General features: G+C 37.0%; 1 protein-coding gene across 1 annotated transcript in view; it reads left to right on the forward strand.

Annotated features, from left to right (window-relative positions):
• Nucleotides 1-22,718, forward strand: part of LOC124154686 (DNA-directed RNA polymerase I subunit RPA2) — a 155,598-nt gene that overhangs the window by 27,543 nt on the left and 105,337 nt on the right. The window contains exons 4-7 of the mRNA XM_046528563.1: nt 606-845; nt 9,010-9,182; nt 10,365-10,514; nt 15,065-15,227. Of these exons, the coding sequence (XP_046384519.1) occupies nt 606-845; nt 9,010-9,182; nt 10,365-10,514; nt 15,065-15,227 (726 nt within the window). The remainder of the gene's footprint in view (nt 1-605; nt 846-9,009; nt 9,183-10,364; nt 10,515-15,064; nt 15,228-22,718) is intronic.

Here is a 22,718-nt window from a genome sequence, read left to right on the forward strand (position 1 = left end):
TATAAAGAGGTTCACTATATAGAGGTTTGCCTATAAATTTATATGTAAATCTGATGGGACCATAGGGGTGGTATGATGTATGGAGGTTTATGATGTAAAGAGGTTCACTACAAAGAGGTTTTACTGTATATTGTTCAATAAAGGGTCTGGAATTTCATTAAAAAATTTGTTTTTTTCTCAAATGTTGGACATTGATTCTAATTTCTGGGTTTCATACTGAAATACCCATGCATATGTATCCGTGAATAATAGTGTGTGGAAAGAACCAAAGTGAGCAGAAGCGGTGACCTGCTCAGCGGAAGTTATTGACAGTATTAGCTTATCTGCAAAAGAGTTAATGTCAATGATTTTTTGCTGTGAGACGTAGGCAACCTATGGAAAATCATAAAAATATGGGTCTCTCTCTTTTTCCCAACTCCACCACAGTCTACGAGGAAAACAAAATTGGCGATTGAGCTCATTGACAAACTTAGATTATGACCCGGGGTGCCAAACCTTAGTTGATCAAGTAATTAATTTTGTGGGGAAATTATCATCAGTTTTTAATTTAGATATGGATACATATTCAAGCCTGATGTGTTTCTATAGCTTGGTTTTTTTTGCAGTCAAAAGTGTGCTGGCTGGGCGGGATGGCTCCTCAACAGCTGGTTGATTGCGGTGAACATGAAGATGAGTTTGGTGGCTATTTCATTGTGAAGGGGCATGAAAGAGTGGTTCGCATGCTTTTGGTGTCACGTCAGAATTTCCCGATCGCCATCACTCGCAACTCCTGGAGGATGCGTGGTCCCAATTTCTCAGACAAGGGCGTCATTGTGAGATGCGTGCAAGAAGATCACACAACAACTGTAAGTATGCAAATGCTTTTATGTTCTACTGATTTATACCTTACACTCTATTATATATACTACAATATTAGGAAGTTTTGTTGATTTGAAGTAAAGTTGTGGTCACTTTCAAAGGTCCATGTTAAAGTATGGTAAAATAACTGATGTTACACATGAACTACAGAATCTAAAATTCTGATGTGCCTCAGATTTTTTTAATTTCCTGGAAAACAATGGTGTTCCTCAAAAGCAATTAATTAAGCCTTGTTGAGGGTACAGGGTTCCCAATGGATTAGCCTACCTTGAAGTGCACTTAAAGAGGTTTTAGAGGTCGGAGTGGTACAAATTATTCTAGGCAAATATGTGCAGATGGAGGCTTAATTTTTTGTGTGAATTAGAGGGTATGTGAGGCTGAGCAACTGATAAATTTAAGCAGACTTCATGGGTTCTCTTAAAAATAAATCTCTTATCTGTTCATGAAATATCCATTGGTGCAGCAGAGGACTTCTCATGAAAATCAATTTAGGACGTCAATCTCTTCAACGGCATTGGGGTGATCTATCACTTCACCTTTAATTGACATCTTGTGAGCACTCATGAATTGTGGCTACAACTGAAACGGGCATTAATTGGTAGGAGCTGGGAAAGGGAAAGTTCCCCCCTCCCCTTCGTACCAAGAAGAGTCTACTGTATTCCTTAGTGTGTACATTCTCAGTGGAGAAAAGAAGTTAGCAGTTCCTAATTTCAGGGCTGTGCAAGCTGGGATTTTTTTTTAGTTGAACAATAATTTGAAAAAAATCTTGAACATTGAGCAGTATTTGGGATCAAGATTAAAGATTTACTTCCTCATTCACTTCATTTTCATCAACAAAAAATATTCCATCCATACCAAAACATTGCCGTTAGTAGTGGAATTATAGAATGGGAATAATTTGTTGTCTCGGGCATGACTTTATGGAATCAACTTAGCTAAATGAAATTTTTTAAACTTTTTGATTCTACATAAATGCAATACTGTATATCGTAGATTTTGACGTGGCACATTATTACGTGGTGCTTTTGGATTTGCATTTACACCGAGACAGAAAATAAATAGTCCAACACAAATTAAAAAAAAAAGAATTTTAACACTTTGTGGTCTGGGGAGTGGGTTAAATGGTAGGGGAGGGGGGTTGGCCAGGGAGGCAGGGATTGGGTTTAAGAGCATAGCTTTGGTCAAGGAGGAAGGGGAGGATTCCGTGCTTACATTGTCTTAAAAATGAGGGGGAAGGTAGCAGCAGTGGTCCCTGGGTTAGCTGTGGAAGGGAAGACTCCAGTGCGTTTGTGAAAGCATTGTAACGTGAGGTGGTTGGGGAGGTAAGGTGGGAAAAGGGTAAGCTTTCTTTAGGTGTGGAAGGTCTAAAAGGTGAAGTGGAAAGAACACAAAATTTAGTTGACAATAAAATCCGTATTTGTGACACTTCTTAAAGTTTTCAATTGCTCTAATGTGTCAAGTCTTTATCCCTTCTTCTCTATGTGAAGGATCTCTGGCACAAATTCACTATGATGATTCTTGTCCAGCAGATGTTTGGCAAAGAGAGACGTCAGATCCTTATTTTTGACATAGGTACTATTGGTGTTCTTTTTTCTCTCTTTAAACTTCAGTCTCTACTCTTCAAACGTCCAGTCTGGGTGATGTATGCTACTCCACTATGACAATTCAATTTATACACCCCAATTTTATCACTTTTTATGCCAGCATTTTTCTTCATAGAGTTGCAAAATTGGCATTCTATGTCGGACTTGCAAAAGAATGAATCCAAACATGACACAAATAATACATCATCTAAGCATTATATTGTTAGTTATGATGTTGTGAGTATAGCAAGCAAGTATAATTTGGGTAAAATATTTGCTATGATCTGGCTTAATTTTGGTGAAAAAAGATTCATAAAAATTAGTACAGTGGAATCCCGATCTATTTTTCCCACATTGATCGTTTTCCCGCAATCATCGTTCACCGCTCCTGGTCCCAAATAAAGTTCCATATAGACAATGTAATTTTTTCCTGCATCTATCGTTCCCTGAAGTATCGTTTTCCGCATTGATTGTTTGAAGATTGTGGTCTCGACGTATAATTTTCCCACGTCCATCGTTTGACGAAAATGAGAGGAAATATATACAGTGGAACCTCGTTAAAGCGAGTACGGGCTATAGCAAGACCACCGCCATTACAAGAGATAGCCGAGGCACCGTCAATTGACCCTTTAATAAGCATGTAAAAAAATTCGTTTTTACGAGGCCCTTTGGTGTTGGCACTCGCCAAAGTGAGAGTTTCCATCGCCGGAAAACCTTCACCAAGAGTCCCTAATCTCTGTAATTTCTTGCGATCTGTTAGAAATGAAGTTAACATGGAGTGCTCAGTCTCAAATTTATGTGGTAAACTGTCGTTCGATAAATAAGTAGTTCATTTTGGTGAAAATACTGTGGCATTAACGTTTGCGAATGCTTGATCTTCTTTTGTTCTTCGGGCGGCGGAAAGAAGTAGGCAGTATACCCGCACATAATATATAATATATATAATATATATAATATATATAATTTATTCCATTTACAATCAAATATTACATTTTAGAACATACTTAAATATTTTGGAATATATAGGTACCCCTTTTAGTAGTTTTGGGGCTACCATCATAAACTTTTTACATAGGTCTGGTGCTAGCACACATGAGAAGTAAAATTTCTTTGTATTCAGTTATTTGTTCTATTGCCGATTGCATTCATTATTACAAAACGTATTTCAAATATTTGGACAAGGATAACTATTTTTCTTATTTTTCTTATATAAACGCATAATTACATACATAGAATATACAATATACCTTTTATTGTAAACTTTTCAACCCACCTTTCTTAGTAGAAACTCTACTTCCTCACACATCATAAGCCATTTTTTAACTGCGGATTTAAATCCCCATCTTTTTTCCGAGTTTGCTACATTACTCGGCAACATGCTAAACAATTTAGGCCCTAAGTAATTGTATGACTGTCGATAAATTTCGGTCGTCGGCCTAGGTATATGGAAGTTTCTCCAAGCTCTAATGTCATAGTTTTGTGGTCGGGCCTTTTCACCACTACGGTTATAGAATATTCTAAGGACTTTATAAATGAATAAATGCCTTAGTGGGAGGACATCTAATTTTTTGAATAGAGGAAATGAGTGGCTTTTCCTATACGATCGTGTTATAACCCTGATAACCCTTTTTTGCGCCACTATCAATGGTTTAATGTTGATAAAATATGCTCCACCCCAGCAGGCTATTCCGTATTGCAATCTTGAATTAACGAGAGCATAATATACCATTTTTAACACTGATTCAGGGCATATGTATCTGAGGAAGTAGAATTTTCTTACAATAGTAATCATTTCTGATTTTAATTTATTTATGTGAGACTTCCATTTACAATTTTGGTCAAAATATATACCTAAATATTTTATGTGACTAACCTGTTCGATCAAAATACATTTATCACAGGAAGTAACATTATCTTTTATACAATTTGCACATTGATAGTATAGTTTACTTTTGTTTGAGGTAGATTTACTCATGCTAAACATAATATATTTCGTTTTTTCACTTAACAACATATAATTAGCCGAAAACCACATATTGAGTGTTAATAGATCACTTTGTATGTGTTCATATAGATCATCAACACTATTAACAGAGTAACTTAGTGCAGTGTCATCTGCGAATGACGTTAATTGACCTTTAAACCTGCCAGCACATAAATTGTTTACATATATTAAAAACAGTATGGGTCCCAACACAGAACCCTGTGGGACACCACAGGTGAGTCGAATCTTTTCACTGTAGCAATTTTTGAGACGCACACATTGATCTCGATCACAAAGATAACTTTGAAACCAATCATATGCGGTTCCACGTATACCCGCTTCCCATAATCGATTCATTAGTATGTTATGATTAATGGAGTCGAAGGCTTTGGTAATGTCTACAAATAAGCCAGCAACTCTACAGTTCTTATTCAGTCCGTCGTTCAGCTCTGAACAGAATTTTAATAATGCATCCTCTGTACTCTTACCACTCATAAATCCAAATTGGTTTTTATTGAAAAAACTATGCTGATTTAGAAATTTAAGAAGTCTGACTTTAACAACTTTTTCTATTATTTTAGCTAATACAGATAATAGGGATATTGGTCTGTAATTATTTACGTTCATTTTATCACCTTTTTTAAAAATTGGTATCACTATTGCAGTTTTTAATTGTTTAGGAAATATTCCAGTATACATACTTAGATTAGCAATATGGGCAAGGACCTCCGAAATATTTGCATTTACTTCTTTTATAACTTGTGTGGAAATATTATCAACACCTTTAGATTTTTTAGACTTTAATTCCTTAATAATGCTGCTAATTTCTTTCGCATCAGTAGGAACAAAAAACAGTGAGTCAATTGAATTGGAGGTTGGGAATATTTCTTTGTATTTATTCGTATTACTTTCAAAATAATTGTTCTGGGTCAATTCTTGAATTACTTTACCATAATGTGAACTAAAATCGTTTACAATGTCCTGGCACTTAGTGACAACGATACCATTACTAGTTCTAATTTTTACACAATTCTCATTTCCTTGCTTTCCTCCCGTGAGTGAATCTAAAATGCGCCATTGAGCAGCGGTATTATTGACATTACTATCAAATAGGTCCCTGTATTACTTTTCTTTGCGCTTTTTAATATCATATTCTAATCTTTGCGTGTACGATACGTAGTACCTATTTAGCTTTTCATTTTCAGGGTGTTTCCTCATTTTTTTATACAGAAAATTTCGCCTAGAAATTCTCCCGCACAAAGCGTAAGTCATCCATGGCCTCTTCATTCCTCCCGATCTGTTACTGTCTGACACGTATTCAGCTTTTTCAATGCAGCATTTCAATTTATTTATAAATATTTCATAGGCTTCATTGACATTTTGTTGTGAATAAACATCATTCCAGTCACATCTTAGCAAACTATTATTTAGATGGTTAAAGTTTATCCGGCAATGGCTTCGATAAACTCGTTCGTATATATTAATGGGTACATTAATATTTAAAGAACATGATACAGCATGATGGTCTGTTAAACCCCAATCGTCCGCTCTTCCCTCATACTTATAGTTATCTCTACTTCTGCAAAAAATGTGATCTATACATGTACTACCCGTTTTGCTAATTCTAGTTGGTACTCGAATAAGCTGGTCCAGTCCATGACTAGCCATAAGGGTTTGATATTCAAAGGAAATATCGTTGGGTTGTAATATACATAAATTAATATCACCAATTACAATTAAATTCCTCTCACTAGAGATGGTTAATACATTCTCCAATTCACTCAAAAAATGTTCAACAGGATTAAAATTAAGTCTATATACACCAATAATGCTTATCCAAGAAGAATCATTTATCCCTACTGATATTTTAACCATATCAGCAGTTTTTAATTCACCCAGATCAATAGAAGAACACTCATAAGTATCTGCTACATATGCAATAACTCCTCCAGCCCTATAGTTATTGTTACACACATCAAAACTCCGATAGCCAGTTATTTGATACATAGATACTTCAGTGTCATTGACCCAAATTTCTGTCAAAACAATTACAGCGGGTTTTATATCGAGATTAATTAGTTGAAATACAAATTTATCAAAATTAGCTCTTAGACTTCTTATATTTTGATGCAAGACAAGGAACCTGCCACCATTAAATTCACTATCATTAACAGTACTCTGCATTTTGTTAGTAAAGATAGGTTGAAGACATACATAACTCACTCACAGAATGCTTACAGTTTCTCCAGGTCATCAGAGGATTTCAGAGTGATTACTTGATCATTCTCCTTCTTCCTCATGAGTATTGTCCCATGCCTTAGCCATAAATATTTGTATCCCTTTTCTTTCTTCGCAAGACGCGCAGCAGCGAAGAGTCTCCTCCGACCTGGACTCAGGCTCTCATTTATGTACACCGGAGTATCGGTCGCCAAGCCCAGGTGCCGTGTGGAGAAGGTCCTTTTCACTCGCCTCTTTTGAAGAATTTCTTCTTTTGTATACCTACGGACGAATTTGACTATGATACCTCTCGTTCCGCCTTCGTGTCCCTTCTTTCCCAATCGGTGGCATGTGTTCACCATATCGTCGGTTATTTTAACACCAAGGGCGTCCCCCACACTTTTCACGATTTCTAAGGTATTTTCATTTGGTTGCTGGGGAATGCCGTGTATTTCAAGGTCATTAACGCGAGAATATTGCTCTTGGTCGTCTAACCTCTTTTCTAATTCACTCACTCGAGATTTTAAGCCAACATTTTCTTGCCTAAGTAAGTCTATTGTCGCTAAATATTCAGCAATCTGCGTTGAGTTTTCTTGAAGCACTTTAGTATTTTCATCTAATCTATTGTGCACAAACTCAATAGCCTTGTTCAAGTCCAATTCCATGCGTTTCCTGTCCTCTTTAGCTTCTTCTAGAAGGTTTATAATATGAGAGATACTAGCAGTGTCCGTATCCGCCAGTGGAATTACTGACATGCTCTTACGTTTTTCCGCAGCACAGGTAGGACAACGCCAACTTTGCTTTTCAGCGCCAATATACTCGATATCCTCTTTGGACAAGTGAACACAAGTAGCGTGACACTGAGTTTGACATTCACTGCAGGTAATCCTTAGCTGGCGCTTAAGAACATTCACATTACATACACTGCAATTAGCCATTTTAAACTGCGGTTTCCACTTAATATTAGTAACTCGAGCTTCTAAATTGAGTAGGAAGTTATCCTCGTAATTGAATGCACTTATACTCTGGACGCAACTGAACACATCACTAAGGCACCTGCCTGTCTCGAGCGAAGCACCAGCCCACGTCTGTCTCGCGTGGAAGCTCAACCATGACTCTGACATGACATCCGTGAGTTGCGCGAATTGAAAGCATTTGATGGTAGACACCATGGCCAAAAAATACCAAACACGTCTAACTGTAAGCAAGGGATAGATTGCGAATGGAGAACTTCCAGAGTTCGGAAGGTTGGTTATACTAATTCAAAGCACCAAAGGGTTATCTCCCATCATAATTGCTGGTGAGGCCTGCGGTGTAAACCCGAAGTCGTGGAAGATAAGACTCAGATCCTAAGTATCTTAAGAAGTATTCCCTGCATGATATAACATAGACGAAACAGAACTCTTTTACAACCTACTCCCCGACAAAACCCTTGCAGTACGAGGTATTTCTTGCAATGATGCTTCTAGAGGTAGGAGCTGATGCTGCGCCTAGTGATGGTACGATACAATGTTACTCAGCATGAATTGTCCGGATGGACGTACAGTAAAACCTCTATGTAGTGAACCTCTTTACATCATAAACCTCCATACTTCATACCACCCCTACGGTCCCGTCTGATTTACATACTTGTAAATTTATTGGCAAACCTCTTCGTAGTGAACTTCTTTATATCGTAAAACCTCCATTTATCATACCAAGGAGACACCCCCAAGAATGCCCGTGAACCCAGGCCCACAGGGTGTAAAGCCTTTGTGATGTTTTAGCAAAATTTTGCTCCCTGTTAATGGGGTTAATTTGGATGACTATCCTCAGATATCTCATTTCTTCAATCTCCAATCTTTGTTTGTCTGCAGGTGGTTAAGAAGGATTTCCTGAAAACTGCTTTTAATGAGAATATTTTCAAAAATTAGCTTCTCTGCGAGCATTTAGTATCACCATTCCAAAATTTCTCCTGGGTAAAGGTAACACGCCATCTGTGGTGTTGCTTGTGAGTAAATAAGATTATTAGGCTTCATTTTACTTGCCTCCAAGTGAATAATGGAATCCTGGAAACCTGTATCTGACGCGATTGAAAAGGATTTCATGCTCTTTTACCGTAAAAACTCAGGTATGAGACTTTTTCTGGCTCGGTTTCTGGCTTAAATCAGAACTATACAAAAGTGTATGACTAAGCATTCTAAAAATAATGAGCAAGTGTTATCCTGAAATCTATACTCCTCCTCAATACCAACTCTTGATTTTACACAGTGCCCATATTTTGGTCCCTCCAACTGCGTAAAATTAAAGTTTTACTGTAATTGAAAAATCATTTTGCCTAGATTATGAGATGACTTGAGATAAACACTAGTAATTACTTTATTTCAGAGCAATGTGCTACACTTTCTCACTGACGGAACGGCCAAGCTTATGTTCTCCTACAGGCGGATGATGTACTTTGTACCTGTGATAATGATTCTAAAATGCTTTCTAGATGTTTCTGATGAGTTCATTTTCAATGAATTAACAAGAGGACGAGAGGATGATGACCATTATATCAGGTAAGTTTGGGTGTAATTTTGACTTTGAACCTATGTACTCTAAGGGGGTAAGGAGTTGCACTTTGCCAGGATTATTTTAAGTTAAGAAAATTAAATACTTCTGTGAATCAGAAAAATTGCAACACTTATGGCTGGTTTTATTTTGTGTTGAGAAAATTTTGCTGATCTTAACAATTTAAGTTGGCAAATACTCTATTTATGGCTACTGGTGTGGCTGGCTATTATTCTTGACTAATTCACTTAAATTTAGTTTTCAACCATTTCCATATCATGGGAATGAGTGTAGCATATTATGATTAACAAATGCTAGCCAGACATATTAAAAGTGGCCCATGTTGGTGAATGGTATTTGAGGTGATGGAGAAGGGAAAGGTTTGAGACTGGAGAGGAGAGTGGTACGATGGAGTGAGGGCGGACCTGCCAACTCATTAGTGCAGTGTTCTTCTGACACCCAGCTGCATTGTGTTGAGGAGGTAGGGTTAGAGATTTGCAAAATTTTGTAGGCTTTCTCAAAATCAGTATAACATGAGCTGCTGAGCACCTGGAATTCCCTAATCTGTACAATCGGAAAATATTTTAGGAGCAGCATGCCAAATGTCCAGTGTATCGTTATTTACCATAGAAAATCAGTTGAAAAATACCATTGCCTTCATATCGCCATTCATATCAGGATAACAGCCGAAAATACCAAAATTTGAGTGCGATGCGGCACGTTTTCCCGTTATCCAATGGCAATAATATATTACAGGATATGTTTTGACACCAGTTGGCATAAAATGAGGGGGCGTCCCGAAAGTAATTCAAAAAATCAAAAAACAAGGACCACCCTAGTGTACATATTAAGTGGACATGTGCTGTGCTATGCAAAATAGGTAATTCTCTGTTATTATTATGATAGCACTTAACTCTGTGGTGATAATGTCTTGGCCTTACTGTTACAAAGCTCTATTTGCCTTCATAGAGAAAAAAAGGAATTAGGTAATTTACGTAGTACCATTACTCGGAATGCTTGTGTAGTTACTATCTTATTGCTGTGATTGTGGATGCACAGTGGAAACAAGACCTAAGTAATTCTACGCAAAAGCATATCCCTGTAGTTCTCATTTATTCTGCAATATAATGTATCAATTAGTGATTGTGGTGGTGTTGGAGATTTTTAACATTTTCTGAATTGAATTGCAGCTGTGTTATGAACATGCTTCAGGAACTTCACCTTCAAGGCCTCCATTCCCAATTTGATGTCCGTCAGCATCTTGGCCAATATTTCCGTCCTCATTTTATCAACTTGCCACACTTCTATACCGATGAACAAGTGTGCCTCTACATGATAAAGTAAGTTTTATCAATGTTAATTTTTGTCATTGGATATTTTAAGGATTTTCTGTGAAGAATTAATTTTCATTAAATATTTTGTCTTTAAAATATGATTTATTGATTTTGTCATGAGCTCTGTTCTACTTAGAAAGTTGTTAATGTAATTAGGTATAGTGAAAAATTTCAACATGTCAACGTGAAATTGGGGTCATTTGCAAATATATTTAGCAGGGATTGTGTTAGAGGTTGAAAGATGAAAAGACCTCTAAATTGGAAATGAAGAAATAAAACTTTGTAAGGTTCACTATTATTTTAATATGGGCACGATCCATATGCAATGATCCATAATCTATAAAAATATTGATGTTTGTGAATTTGTTAATAACTACTATTAATTGCCAAATGTGTGGGGCCAGTGCTGGTTACCAGGAAGCAAAGATTCGCGTGCATGAAGTGGCAACGCAGCATTCGTTCGCTGCGGCATATTTTTTTAATGTCCATATGTAATCTATACTAATTAGAAATAATGTATTTTTGGATTATAGAAAAATTGCAAAAAAATTAAGAAGTGTTTATCAGTTTTATTTTTTCTTTTAAGGTAAACAAGGACTAGATAATTTTAAACTTTTTCGTTATTTTACAACAAAATATGCATTCTTAAAATATGCAAAAGTCATTTTATTAACCTACATTAACCCCTTCCCTGACGGATATTTCTCAACAAATATCTCAAAAAATGTCATATTATTTTATTAGGTTTTTTAATTATTTACAGGTAGATATTAAATAAAAAACAATCATTTAAGTGTTTTTATGAAGTCATTTATTTTAAAAGTTACTCTTATTATATCACTTTTTAAAAAATTTCATGTACTTCTGCATAAAAATCAAGTAAAATATTTCACAATAAATATAGTCACAAAAATTACTCACTAAAAAAACAGATGATGGAGTTAGAAAAATATTAATATAAACTCCAAATTTGAAACAGTAAAATATTATATAAACTAAAAGTCTATTTTTGTGTGGTACACTTTGACGCAAGGGGCAACGCAAAGGCCCACATTACAGTCAGGGCAAAAATAGCGACTCTCCCTCCTCACCATTTTTCCACGCGCATCTCGCTTTTGGGAGCACACAGCACACTTCCGAGTCGGGTTTGACTTGTTTTCTGTGGTTGGGATTATGTCTGGGAAATGCCTCTCGGTAATTCGGAGGGGATGGGCTTTTGCAGGTGGCCTACCTGCCTTAGGGGAGGGAACACTTGGGAAGTACAGTTCAATCATTCTATCTATTAGGTCCAGCCTGTATTGCAAATGAGTTTTATCGCCACCTGTTTTTCGATATAAAACATAAGAATTCCATAAGCAAATTTCCATCAAATGAAAAAATAATTTTTTATAATATTTTTTCCCTCTTTTTCTTGGGATTGGATAGTCAGACAAATGCTGATCTACCCTGTCAACACCCCCCATTGTCTCATTGTAATCAACGACTACCTTTGGTTTCATAACCACTGCCCCCCTTTTCTGCACCTCTCTCATTTCCCTGTTGTGCACCATAGAGAGTAACGTTACTTCCTTCTTGTCTTTCCATCGAAGAACCAAAATTTTTCCTTTTCGGAAAGCTGCCACATCACCTTTCTTCATTTTTTTCTTCTTCAGCCCCTCTGGCATCCCCTTTCGTGTTCCGCGCACAGTTCCATAAGTGTCACAAGATTGGGAAACTAATTCCTCGGCTAGTTGTGGAGAGGTATAAAAATTGTCCGTCGTGACACAATACCCTTTTTCAAATAGTGGTTTCATCAGAGACAATACCACTTGGGAGGACATTGGCTTACTTTCAATGTCTTTGTCAAGAGTAGTGCCTTTCCCGGTATAAATGATTGTTGACCAGACGTATCCAGTGCTGGACTCGCAGAGAACAAAAGTTTTGATGCCGAATCTAGCTCTTTTTTGGGGAATATATTGACGCCAACCCAATCGTCCTTTATATAGCAAGAGGCTTTCGTCTACCATCACATCCCTTTCTGGAGTGTAAAACTCGCTGAATTTACCATTTAAAATTTGATAAATTTCCCAAATTTTATTGAGCTTTGGGTTGGGATGAGTTTGAGCATCGTACTCATCATTGTTGCAAAAATGCAAAAACTGACGAATTTTTGCAAATCGCCGGTAAGACATCGTCTCACCAAAAAAAGGGGTATTCAGTATTCTCCTCGTGGACCAAAAATGTTCCTGCTCAGGTTTTCGCACAATACTTTGCAACATTATCAGTGCAAAAAACACACGCATTTCAGCAGCACTCACAGCTCGCCATTGGTCTCTTGAACTGGAAGGATTTTTCCATAAATATTGTTCTGCATACCGATTTGTTTCATCGGTGATAAATTTAATTATATGGTCATCAAAAAACAGTTCAAAAAATTGCTGCACTCCGCGATTTGGATCAACTTCAAAATTTACAGATGAATTACCTTCAAAGTTGAACCTTGGAGGTGCAGGAGAGGGAGTATTCACTTCCTGCCATTCCTTATTTGGCGTCAGATCTTCATCCTCTGTCTCCTCGGCATTGGCATCCGTAGGCTCGGAAAAGCTGGATTCCGAACCAGAGATTTCAATGTCCTCTAAATCGTCCGTGGGAATGTCACTTCCAGAGTCACTTTGCATATCACTTTCAATGTCACTATCCATTGCGGAAGGATGCTTGGAGAAAACGTCAAAATAACGCGAAAGACAGTAATTCTCCGAGGAAAAAAATGTTAGCTGTCAACACTCCAAAAGACTACGTAGAACTGACACTAGAATTTTATGGAATGGGAGTGCAAGTACCCAAAACAGATATTGGTAAAAGGACCGAGGCAAACAAACCAAAACATGAGGGTCAGAGGCATTGGGAAGGGAAAAATGGTGAGAAAGAGTGTTTTGGGTCATGTGCGGCTGTAAAAAGGGAAAGCGGAGGGCAGTAGGGAAATACCGATGAGGGTGCAGCGGCTGCATGAAAGGGAGATCGGAGGGGAGGAGGATGAAAAGGCGGCCGCGACAGTGCGTAAAAGGAAAGGCGGAGCGGAGAAAACAATGGATGAAGAGAAGGAATGGTTAAACCTGGGGGTTGGAAGATAGAAAATATGTCTTCCCTGGAAGGGAGAAATTGCTGAATAGCCGAAGGTTCCATCTCAAATCTATGCACGTTCACAAATATTGACGAACTTACAGAAATGAAATAATAATCACTTGTATTTGTAGCTAAATAATATACTGAAAACTAAAAAACAAAGATATAGTTCGTCATTATAAAGAAAAAAGGCAATAAAACATCACTGAGCAAGTTGATTTTCGGTGCGAAGATTTTGACTCCATATTGCTGAAAAAGAACATTATCAGAAAGTTCCCGACTACTGTTACGTAGTTGACAGAAATGGCTTTCGAACACGTGACCTTTAGAAAAGCAGCTTGGACGTAATTTATTTACGAGGTCCCGTCGACTACACTGAAGAGTAAGTAATGATAGTTTTGCTTGGTAGTGTTTATAAAATGTTTCAAATCAATTCATTCACTGAATAAAGATATTACAACATCCTTTCCGATAGCAAGATTCGAACGCGCGACCTTCAGAATAGCAAGACGGCACTTGTCTGCCGACTCACTTCGGCTGTTCCAACGATTGATAAAAACTCTGCGAAAAGACATCGCAGTTCTTTGTTCATTTATCACATCTCGATACACAACAGGTTTAGAAACATAAACATTACGAGAAATAATAGTTTTTTCCCCTCTTTTGGACCTCGAAAAAACGTAGAAGTTTGCAGGATATCATGCATTGTGAAGACACGTATGCACTCTCACGGCAAAACTACGTACTTATAATAAGGGGACGAGATATCTCGTCCAGATCACGAAAGAAGAAGCGAATTTCACATAGGACGAGTTAACTCGGCCGCATCAGTTTTTGCGCGTCTTCTTAGGACGAGATATGTCGTCCGAATCAGGGAAGGGGTTAATGTTTGCAACTTAGTGTGGAAGATGAATGTTGTAGACGTGGTAGTTTCCCCTAGGTTGTAGGTTGTAGGTTGTGTTACAAAGTTCATGAAGTTGACAAAACGGCTAATTTTATGGAGTCATTTATTGCACTCGGGTGTCTTGATTTTTGAATTTTTCATAAAAAACAATTAATTAGAATTAAGAATAAAATTCCCTTTGAAATGATGTATTATTCATTATTATGGCTTGCACCGAAGTCGAGATATAAATTTCTTAAGTACAGCGGCACATCATTTTGTCGCCAACAGTAAGTGGGCACAGTTTAAACTTACAAGAGGGATGCTGCATGGGAAAGACACAGCTTATCCTTTCCATTCCATTTCCAAAATTATTTGATGAATTGCGATTTTGGGTCGGAATTTACAACCTCACTGTGTTAAATTTAAGCAAATTCCAAGTTACTTAAAATGTAATTGAGAATTATTTGGCATATCCACTGTGTTTAGGTTTAATTTGCATGTCACTTATAATTCTACCCAATAATTTCTGCTTTACATTTATAGGCTTGTTATTTTTTCTCTTGAATAGAAATTGTATTGTTATACACTTGAAACAACGGGAGGAAAAATTTTATACACTTGTGTACATGATGAGAAAACTGTTCTCATATGTTCAAGAAGAATGTGGTGAAGACGGAACAGATTCAGTGGCAATGCAAGAACTCTTGCTTGGTGGGCACCTCTACTTGCAAGTAAGTCTCTCTTTTTTTTCAACTTTATTGATCTTGAATCATGATTTGAATTAGGGATAGAAGCAGAAAATAAGTGGCTAAGAATAAATCGAGCATTAATGTTTATAGACAGTGGCTGGATTGGGGTATTCGTTGTTCTATTATCCATGAGTTGTATATTCTGATCCGAATATCCTTGTGGGTGAGGGGCTCAAGCGTGCATGGCAGGGGGCGCCCTTTGTTCAAGCTGGGATGATGTTGGTGGGCTCTGGTGGTGGGGAAGGTAGAATACTGAGGGCCGATTTCACCAACCTCTCTTTGATCGGCGATCAGTTGATCGGCATCAATTCCCTGATCTGAGATCAAATCTCGCATCCGTTTCACCAACATCTGATCCTTGATCAACAATCAAAATTACTTGATCGGCAATCGCGTAGCATTATTATTCTCATAGATTTGTAAGTAGCTTTCCTATTGGCTGTCTACAGCGCATTACAACGGCATTTGTCATTACCTACGTGAAAACCGCGACTTTCGAGTTTAAAAAACAGCGAAAGCGAATAATTTCTCTGAGTTAGAGGAATCTCATCTTGTAGAAACTCATTCAAATATTATATAAAACAAAAGAACAGATGCTAATATATGCAATGAAAAGAAAAAAGCATAAGCGTAATATAATGAACTGGAAAATAGTGTACCTACTAGCTTTGGAAAATAGAAAAATATAAATTGAGATAAAATAGGCTACCCTAGCCAAAGTGATAGAAAATAAATAAATCATATTTCTCAAATCCTAGGTTTTTTTATCCTAAATAATGTCATCAAATCTAAATTCCAAGTTATACTATCCGTGAATTGAGGTAAAAAATTACTTCTGTAATTTATCTGCAGGTTTAAAATATGTGACATTTACCATTTAATTTTTTTTGCTCAGGTAAAAATGAGAGAAAACCATTTACCATGAGGAACCATGCTCTGGTCATTATGAAAGAAGAATTTATTTTTAAGAAAACTCATAAAAGTATGCCATTAATTAAGGCCAGTCAAACAGCTTCTCCTGTGGATCCCTCTCCCATGGGTTGATGAAGATTCACATTGGCATCTTGAATGAGTACCTTCTCTTGGAATATAATTGAAATTTTGTGTAAAACCCTAGTAGTCACAATGATGAGGAAATATGTATTTTTTTCATTCTTAGTCCAATGGAGAGGGAAGGCAACCTCTGTTTCAATACCCCAAAACCATGGGCGTACCCAGCGAGGGGGCAGCTGCCCCCCCTTAGAGGCAAAAATCAAAAATGTCTTTTTGGAAAATAATATTTTTTCAAGCTAATAATTTTAAAAATTAAAAAAGAGTCGTTACAGTTTTCTTAAAATATTAATTTCGTTCACCTTTTCCATGCTTAAATCTTACCTACAACTTGAACAACCATGGCTTGCCCCCCCCCCCCCCCCCCCCCCCATAGTTTTGATACTGGGTACGTCCTTGCCCAAAACAACGTTCAAATGGGTTTAGACTTTGCTCATGAGCAAGGTTGTACTTCCTCTCCCCTCTGTTTACAGGGTGTAACTAGAGGGTTAGGAGGTATGGTCTGAAGGGATAACCGCCATCACCATATAAATGATCATCTGGTATCTCTGCACTTTATACTTTAGCCCTCAAATGAACTTTTTTGAAAATAGTGCTATCGTGAACAGACCCAAGCCACCGAATAAGTCAATTACAGTGTAGGGGAGCAAACTGCCTGGGCATTGATAGAAAATTAGGACTTCCTCCAGATGAAGTTGTTGGGATATGCATGCAGTCTATTGCCCCAATGATGCCTGGGAATCCAGCAATCCCAAAAAATTCTTCTTCCATTCTCACAAATTCCTCTCTTCCACTAGGAAATTGTATGAGTTCTTGGTACAGCATTGCTTTAAAAAATGGGATCTTTAAATTACACTGCTTGATTTACTCACTATAAGTAGTTCACCAATTACTATGTATCTGCAAAAACTTTTAAATCTCAGGAGCTTCATAGCTTCCTCTTACCTAATTACATAAATGTATATTGCAACTTGAGGCAGGTTAAATGACTGTCAGCTACATAAAATAAACCTCAATGTGAAAATAAAAAGTTAATTAATCTCATTCAGACCATAGTTTGTTAGGTTATTTACAATGGCATGTAAAATATTTTAATGAGACACAATCAAGACTGCATTTTAAGGTATACTGGAGCAATGCATTTAGAAATTTCAAAATTTATTTTCAACATAAATATCAAGTCATTTGGTAACCACTGCTATCATTGAATTATTCCCACCACCATTACTGCCACCATTGAATTATGATGAAAAATAGATCTGAAGGATATTATATTGCCATGAAGAATTTATAAATATGTACATAAAAGGTTGGTAAGAATTTCAATCGCCTAAATCAGGTCAATTGCTCCCTAGGGAACTAACAACTGACCTACCAGTTACATTTGGTATCTTATTATTGTTTAGTGAGAAGTCTATCGCAATACATAATTGCAATAATCCGTATCAATCATTTTAATAATAGTCTAGCTACTAGCTATGTGATGAGCTACACTTCTAGGTGTACATAATTATTTCCAGGCCTAACTCTACTCAACTCATACTAGCATTACAAAGGTCCTAGCATCAAAAAATTCCAACAGCAATTTTTTCTTTTTATTTTATTCACTTGTATTTTATAATGATAACATGTGAGGATTATAGACCAAATGAAGAAAGATATTGCTCCATTTTCATGCTTTAATTTTAAAAGATAATCCTTAACTTAATTTCCAAACATGTATACAGGGGATGGTTATGATGAAATGATAACAATAATGACACAACAAAATAAACTAATCCAGTTTATTTTATTATACTAACAAAGCTGCAGTATATATCAAGCTATAATTGATGTGTGAACAATGTAGCGTATTAAACTTTATACTTCCCATATCTAAATTATTGTGAACCATCACATACTATAGTTAAACAACACTGATTTTATATTAACACAATTCATGAATTTGCGCCCACGATCTTACCTCACATCACATACTGACATCTATTTATCACTTCCTTATATTAGGAGCGACAAACTCATCATGCCCAAGAACTCATGTAAAATAAATTGTGATATACATCCAACAGCAGTAGACATTACTCAAAAACAATTTAATGTCGTTGATACATAATATACTTCATTGAAGATTATGGTTAAAAATCTCTAATTTGCATTCTAATATCTTATTAATACCACAGCTGTAAATGTAATGCATGCAATTAAATTGTCGATTGCCATGATTTTACACCTTAATGTATTTATTACTATGCTGAGTATTCAATAGGTAGTTAAGAAAATTAATAGGATTCTTTCACTGGTTTATGATTAGCCATTTTACATAACATTGTGGGTTATGTGACCTCCTCACCTACATCACATTTATGAAGTAAGATATTTTAAAGTGCACTACTATACATTACTCATCTTGAGGATACGCCTAAAAAAAACACTATTACCAGTTTGCTCCAAATCCTGTGCAGCAGTGTTATCTAAGTACATCACCTAGATGAATATGACTAACACCTGAGCGTGTATAATGAATAAGACTACATCGTTCATTACTTCTTATCTCTTGACCATTAATTAATAAAATCTACCCAGAATTTGTAGTACCACAATATAGTACAAGCATACCGTAATACCATTATCTTCGGTTACCTTTAAAAATCATGAACTATTTTCACATTTGCCACTGTTAAAATAATCAGTCAAGGTTATATTAAGTTCATTGATTAAATTTCTAATTAAAATGTGTCATCTCCAACGTCACCGAAAGGCCAACATCGATCAAGCGAAGGTTAAGGGACATATAATTTTGAAGATACTTTTTCAATGGTTTTGACTTGTATGGCCATAACACTTGATTTACGTACATGAAACTAAAATGAAGTGAACTCCTTGTGTAAGCTGAGGTACCAAAATGCTAATCTTGAAATCGAGGTTAACTTATGTACTTACATGGAAACTTGACGCGACTATTATCATACACACAATATAATTCTACATGCTATTTACTCGGACAGCAGCAATGATATTAATACTAGCTAATATAGTAAATTTCTTTCCTCAAATTAATATCCTTCAAACAAACAACTTGAAATTTAACGTTACAAACCTTCGCAACTACTGACCGATTGAACTACCATTTGATTCCATGCAAGTATACTTTATATTACATACTATTACCGCACACACAGCAGTTATAATAAAACGTATGATTTAAATACAAAACCATCAACGAAACAAGACCAACAGTAGGAATATCTTCCAACGACATACCGGTGTCCGCTGGTGTCTTCATAAACAACGTCAATCTCAGCGTTTCGATATTCGTTACTCTCATGTTGAAAACCCGCTAAATTTAAATACCGTGTGTTCAAGCCACTCAATTTAACTGAAAGCTTTCCGTTACGTAGAATCTCGGAGCTATTAAAAGCTGTTCTACGGGTGATATGGATGATTCCTTCTGTTTCCTTTGTCCTGTTACGAATACGCCCTAAGACGAAATCAACGCCAGGTTTGGATAATCTAAATTTCATTTTTAAACTCCTTATTCTTCGTATATATATCATACGCATTTACTTCCAAGGACCTGTGGTGTGCACGTAAGTTGAAATAATCTATAATTATATCCAACTCCTCACCAGATGATGACAGTGCGTCGGCCATCTTGGTTGATCATGGCTTGATCAAAGAAAATCCATGATCAACTTGATCAAGGATTTTGATCCCCGATTAGCGCTGATTGTCGTTGGTGAAACTCGATCAGTGTGATTTGAGATTATTTGTACAGTTGATCCAAGATCAAGCGTTGATCGGCGTTGGTGAAATCGGCCCTGAGAGTAAGAGATGGAGTGATCTTGGCATTGCCAATTGCCAATGGTACTCGCATTTATACACTACTTGGTTTACACTACGCACATACCCACCATGGTCGGAACCACTGGCTCGTTCACACATCTAAAAGTTATCATCGTAACTCAGTGCTGTCCTTGTTGTGGAATTTTGTCAGTTAACTGATGATGAGACTGGGTGAGGCAATTGAAATTCATGAAATTAAGTAGGGAAAGAATATTAACGTTCTCGTGTTCTAAAACTTAATTTTCCGGTTGGAACCTTGCTCCTGTCGGCATAAAAGAAGAGAGACATACTATATGAACATAGCACTTCACACCCGGTATGAAGAATATGGTCCTGATGAAGAATAAAGTCTTTCATAGCTGCGTCTGCAAAGATGATGGAGCACAGTAGCCGGGTGGAAAACTCAAACAGAATTTACTTCAAATATTCGCCAGAAGATAATCATATCCTACGTAATTTATGATCGTAACTGAATCTCAATGAAAATAACTAATTGAAAGGATAGCACATTCAGCTGAAAATATGGAGTAACTCGAAATATTAACTTACGAAGGTTATTTTGGAAACGGGTTGAGGCCCTCATTTTTCTTTTTTTTTTTCTCGTCCCTCAGCGATAGAGGGCGAATTAAATGGCGGTTATGCCCTTAGAGTATGGTTAGGCCGGCTGCCGCTAATATTTCCGTGGGTGCTGGAAACAAATATCTATCTTACGCTTACTTAATAGTTTCTATTCGCTCCTAACCACAAATTTATAACATTAAATTCTTATAATAAACTTTGCAATTCATTATTTGATTACGTTTTCTAAACTGGTCGGGAATTTCTTAAGCGATCGTTGATATTAAAGTATGTACAAGAAATGGGAATTTTATGTGGGTATAATTATTTAACGATCTTTCACAGCATAAATCGATAACAAAAAGCCTTTTCTAAGAATTCTACCGTGAATAACCATCGAAAACATTTAAATAAGGCCACTAAAGACAAAAAAGGGCGATGGAAACAAAAGCGAACATTTTTTCTTGACTTATGAAAAAGGTTTGAAATATCGAAACTTGATTTTACAAAGTGCCAATTTTCCGGTCCAACTGACTTTGTATAATTTGAGAGTTTATTGTATATATATTGTGACGAACGGGTTTGCGTCCGTTATAAAGTAGAGCAGGAAACACCTCCGAGTGGGGGCGACGTGAAAAAACGAATAAATTTTGGGAAGCAAAACGAAGGGGATAATTGGAAGGGGAGGTTGAGGGTAAAGAGACCACACGTATTCATGGGTTGCGAACACAAGAAATGCGTTTATTCACAAAAAACGTGATAATTAAAGTTAACATACAAAAAATATGGGGAGTAGCACTTGAAATGATGTTAGTAGGGCCGGATTGTCAAGGATTGGATTCAAAATACAAAGAAATCAAAAATCAACGTGATAACATAAAAGTAAGTTTAAAATGAACTGCATTTAAATCTTCTTGCAGGGTTTAAAAGTCCACTGCTACACATTAGAAATTCAAGGTTCACTTATTGTTCCAGCGCAACTTGAAACGGGGGAAAAAGAGGGTAGGGGGTAGGAGAGAAAAACGTTCTCGACACTGCTTCGACCGGGGAAAGTGGTGAGGGCACGGTTTATTACTACACCTTGTTCGGGAAAATGAAGTCATGGCGAGGCCGAGCAGACTTCTCACTCATGAGCTCATGATGGTTCCTCGTTGCATTTTCCAGGCCGTTGACTGGAGAGTTGCCAAGGTGCTTTCTCTCTCTCTCCGATGCCTAGTGGCTCAATGCTCAACTGACTTGAGCAAATGCAAGCCGTAGTTGCCTCGGGAGTCTGCCGATCATTTCTGTCTCTCCGCATGCCTGGTGGCTCAAGGCTCGACCCACTCGAGTCAAGGCGAGTCGTAGCTGTCTCAGGAGTCTCCTGAGCGTCTCTCCACCGTCTCTGCCCGATGCCTGGTGGCTCAATCTCGTTAAGCACACCTCGTTAGAGGGGAAGGGAGGGAGGGCAGTGGTTTTCACTTGCGCGATCTGTCGGGTCGTGATTCACTCACATCGTTGCGCGGTATTCAAAAAATGCTGTTCACACGTACACAAAATAAACTAAACTTACACTAAATAAACTTAAGAGCCAAGAAAAAGGAAAGGGTAGAAACTGGGACAAGTGCTCCCCATAAATAATAGCTAGCGCTGCCGTAACAATATATATATATTAGAGGTAAAACTAAAAGGTCTGGGAAGCCTTAGGGCGAAAGGTGATTGCCCCGCTAATCAATTTTTCTAATTGGAGTAATGAGTACGATACTATCGACGTGAAACCTTCGCTAATACATAACAGTCACTGCATTTTTTCTGTCTAGCTTAGCTAAATTGACATAAATTGGAAATTGTAAGCTTTGCATGTTGTAATTAATTGAATTTATTATTTTTGGCGAGCAACAGTCACAGCAAAAGATTTCTAGCCAAGTTAATAGTACAATGCGACTTTAAAAACAAAGAAATATGCATGTGGAAAGTAATAAATTGAATAAGAATAATGACAAAAACATGACCCGTTGGAGGGCGTCGACAGCGGCCAGTTGGGGG

This window comes from Ischnura elegans, chromosome 2, assembly GCF_921293095.1.
Source record: "Ischnura elegans chromosome 2, ioIscEleg1.1, whole genome shotgun sequence".
Lineage (NCBI taxonomy): Eukaryota > Metazoa > Arthropoda > Insecta > Odonata > Coenagrionidae > Ischnura > Ischnura elegans.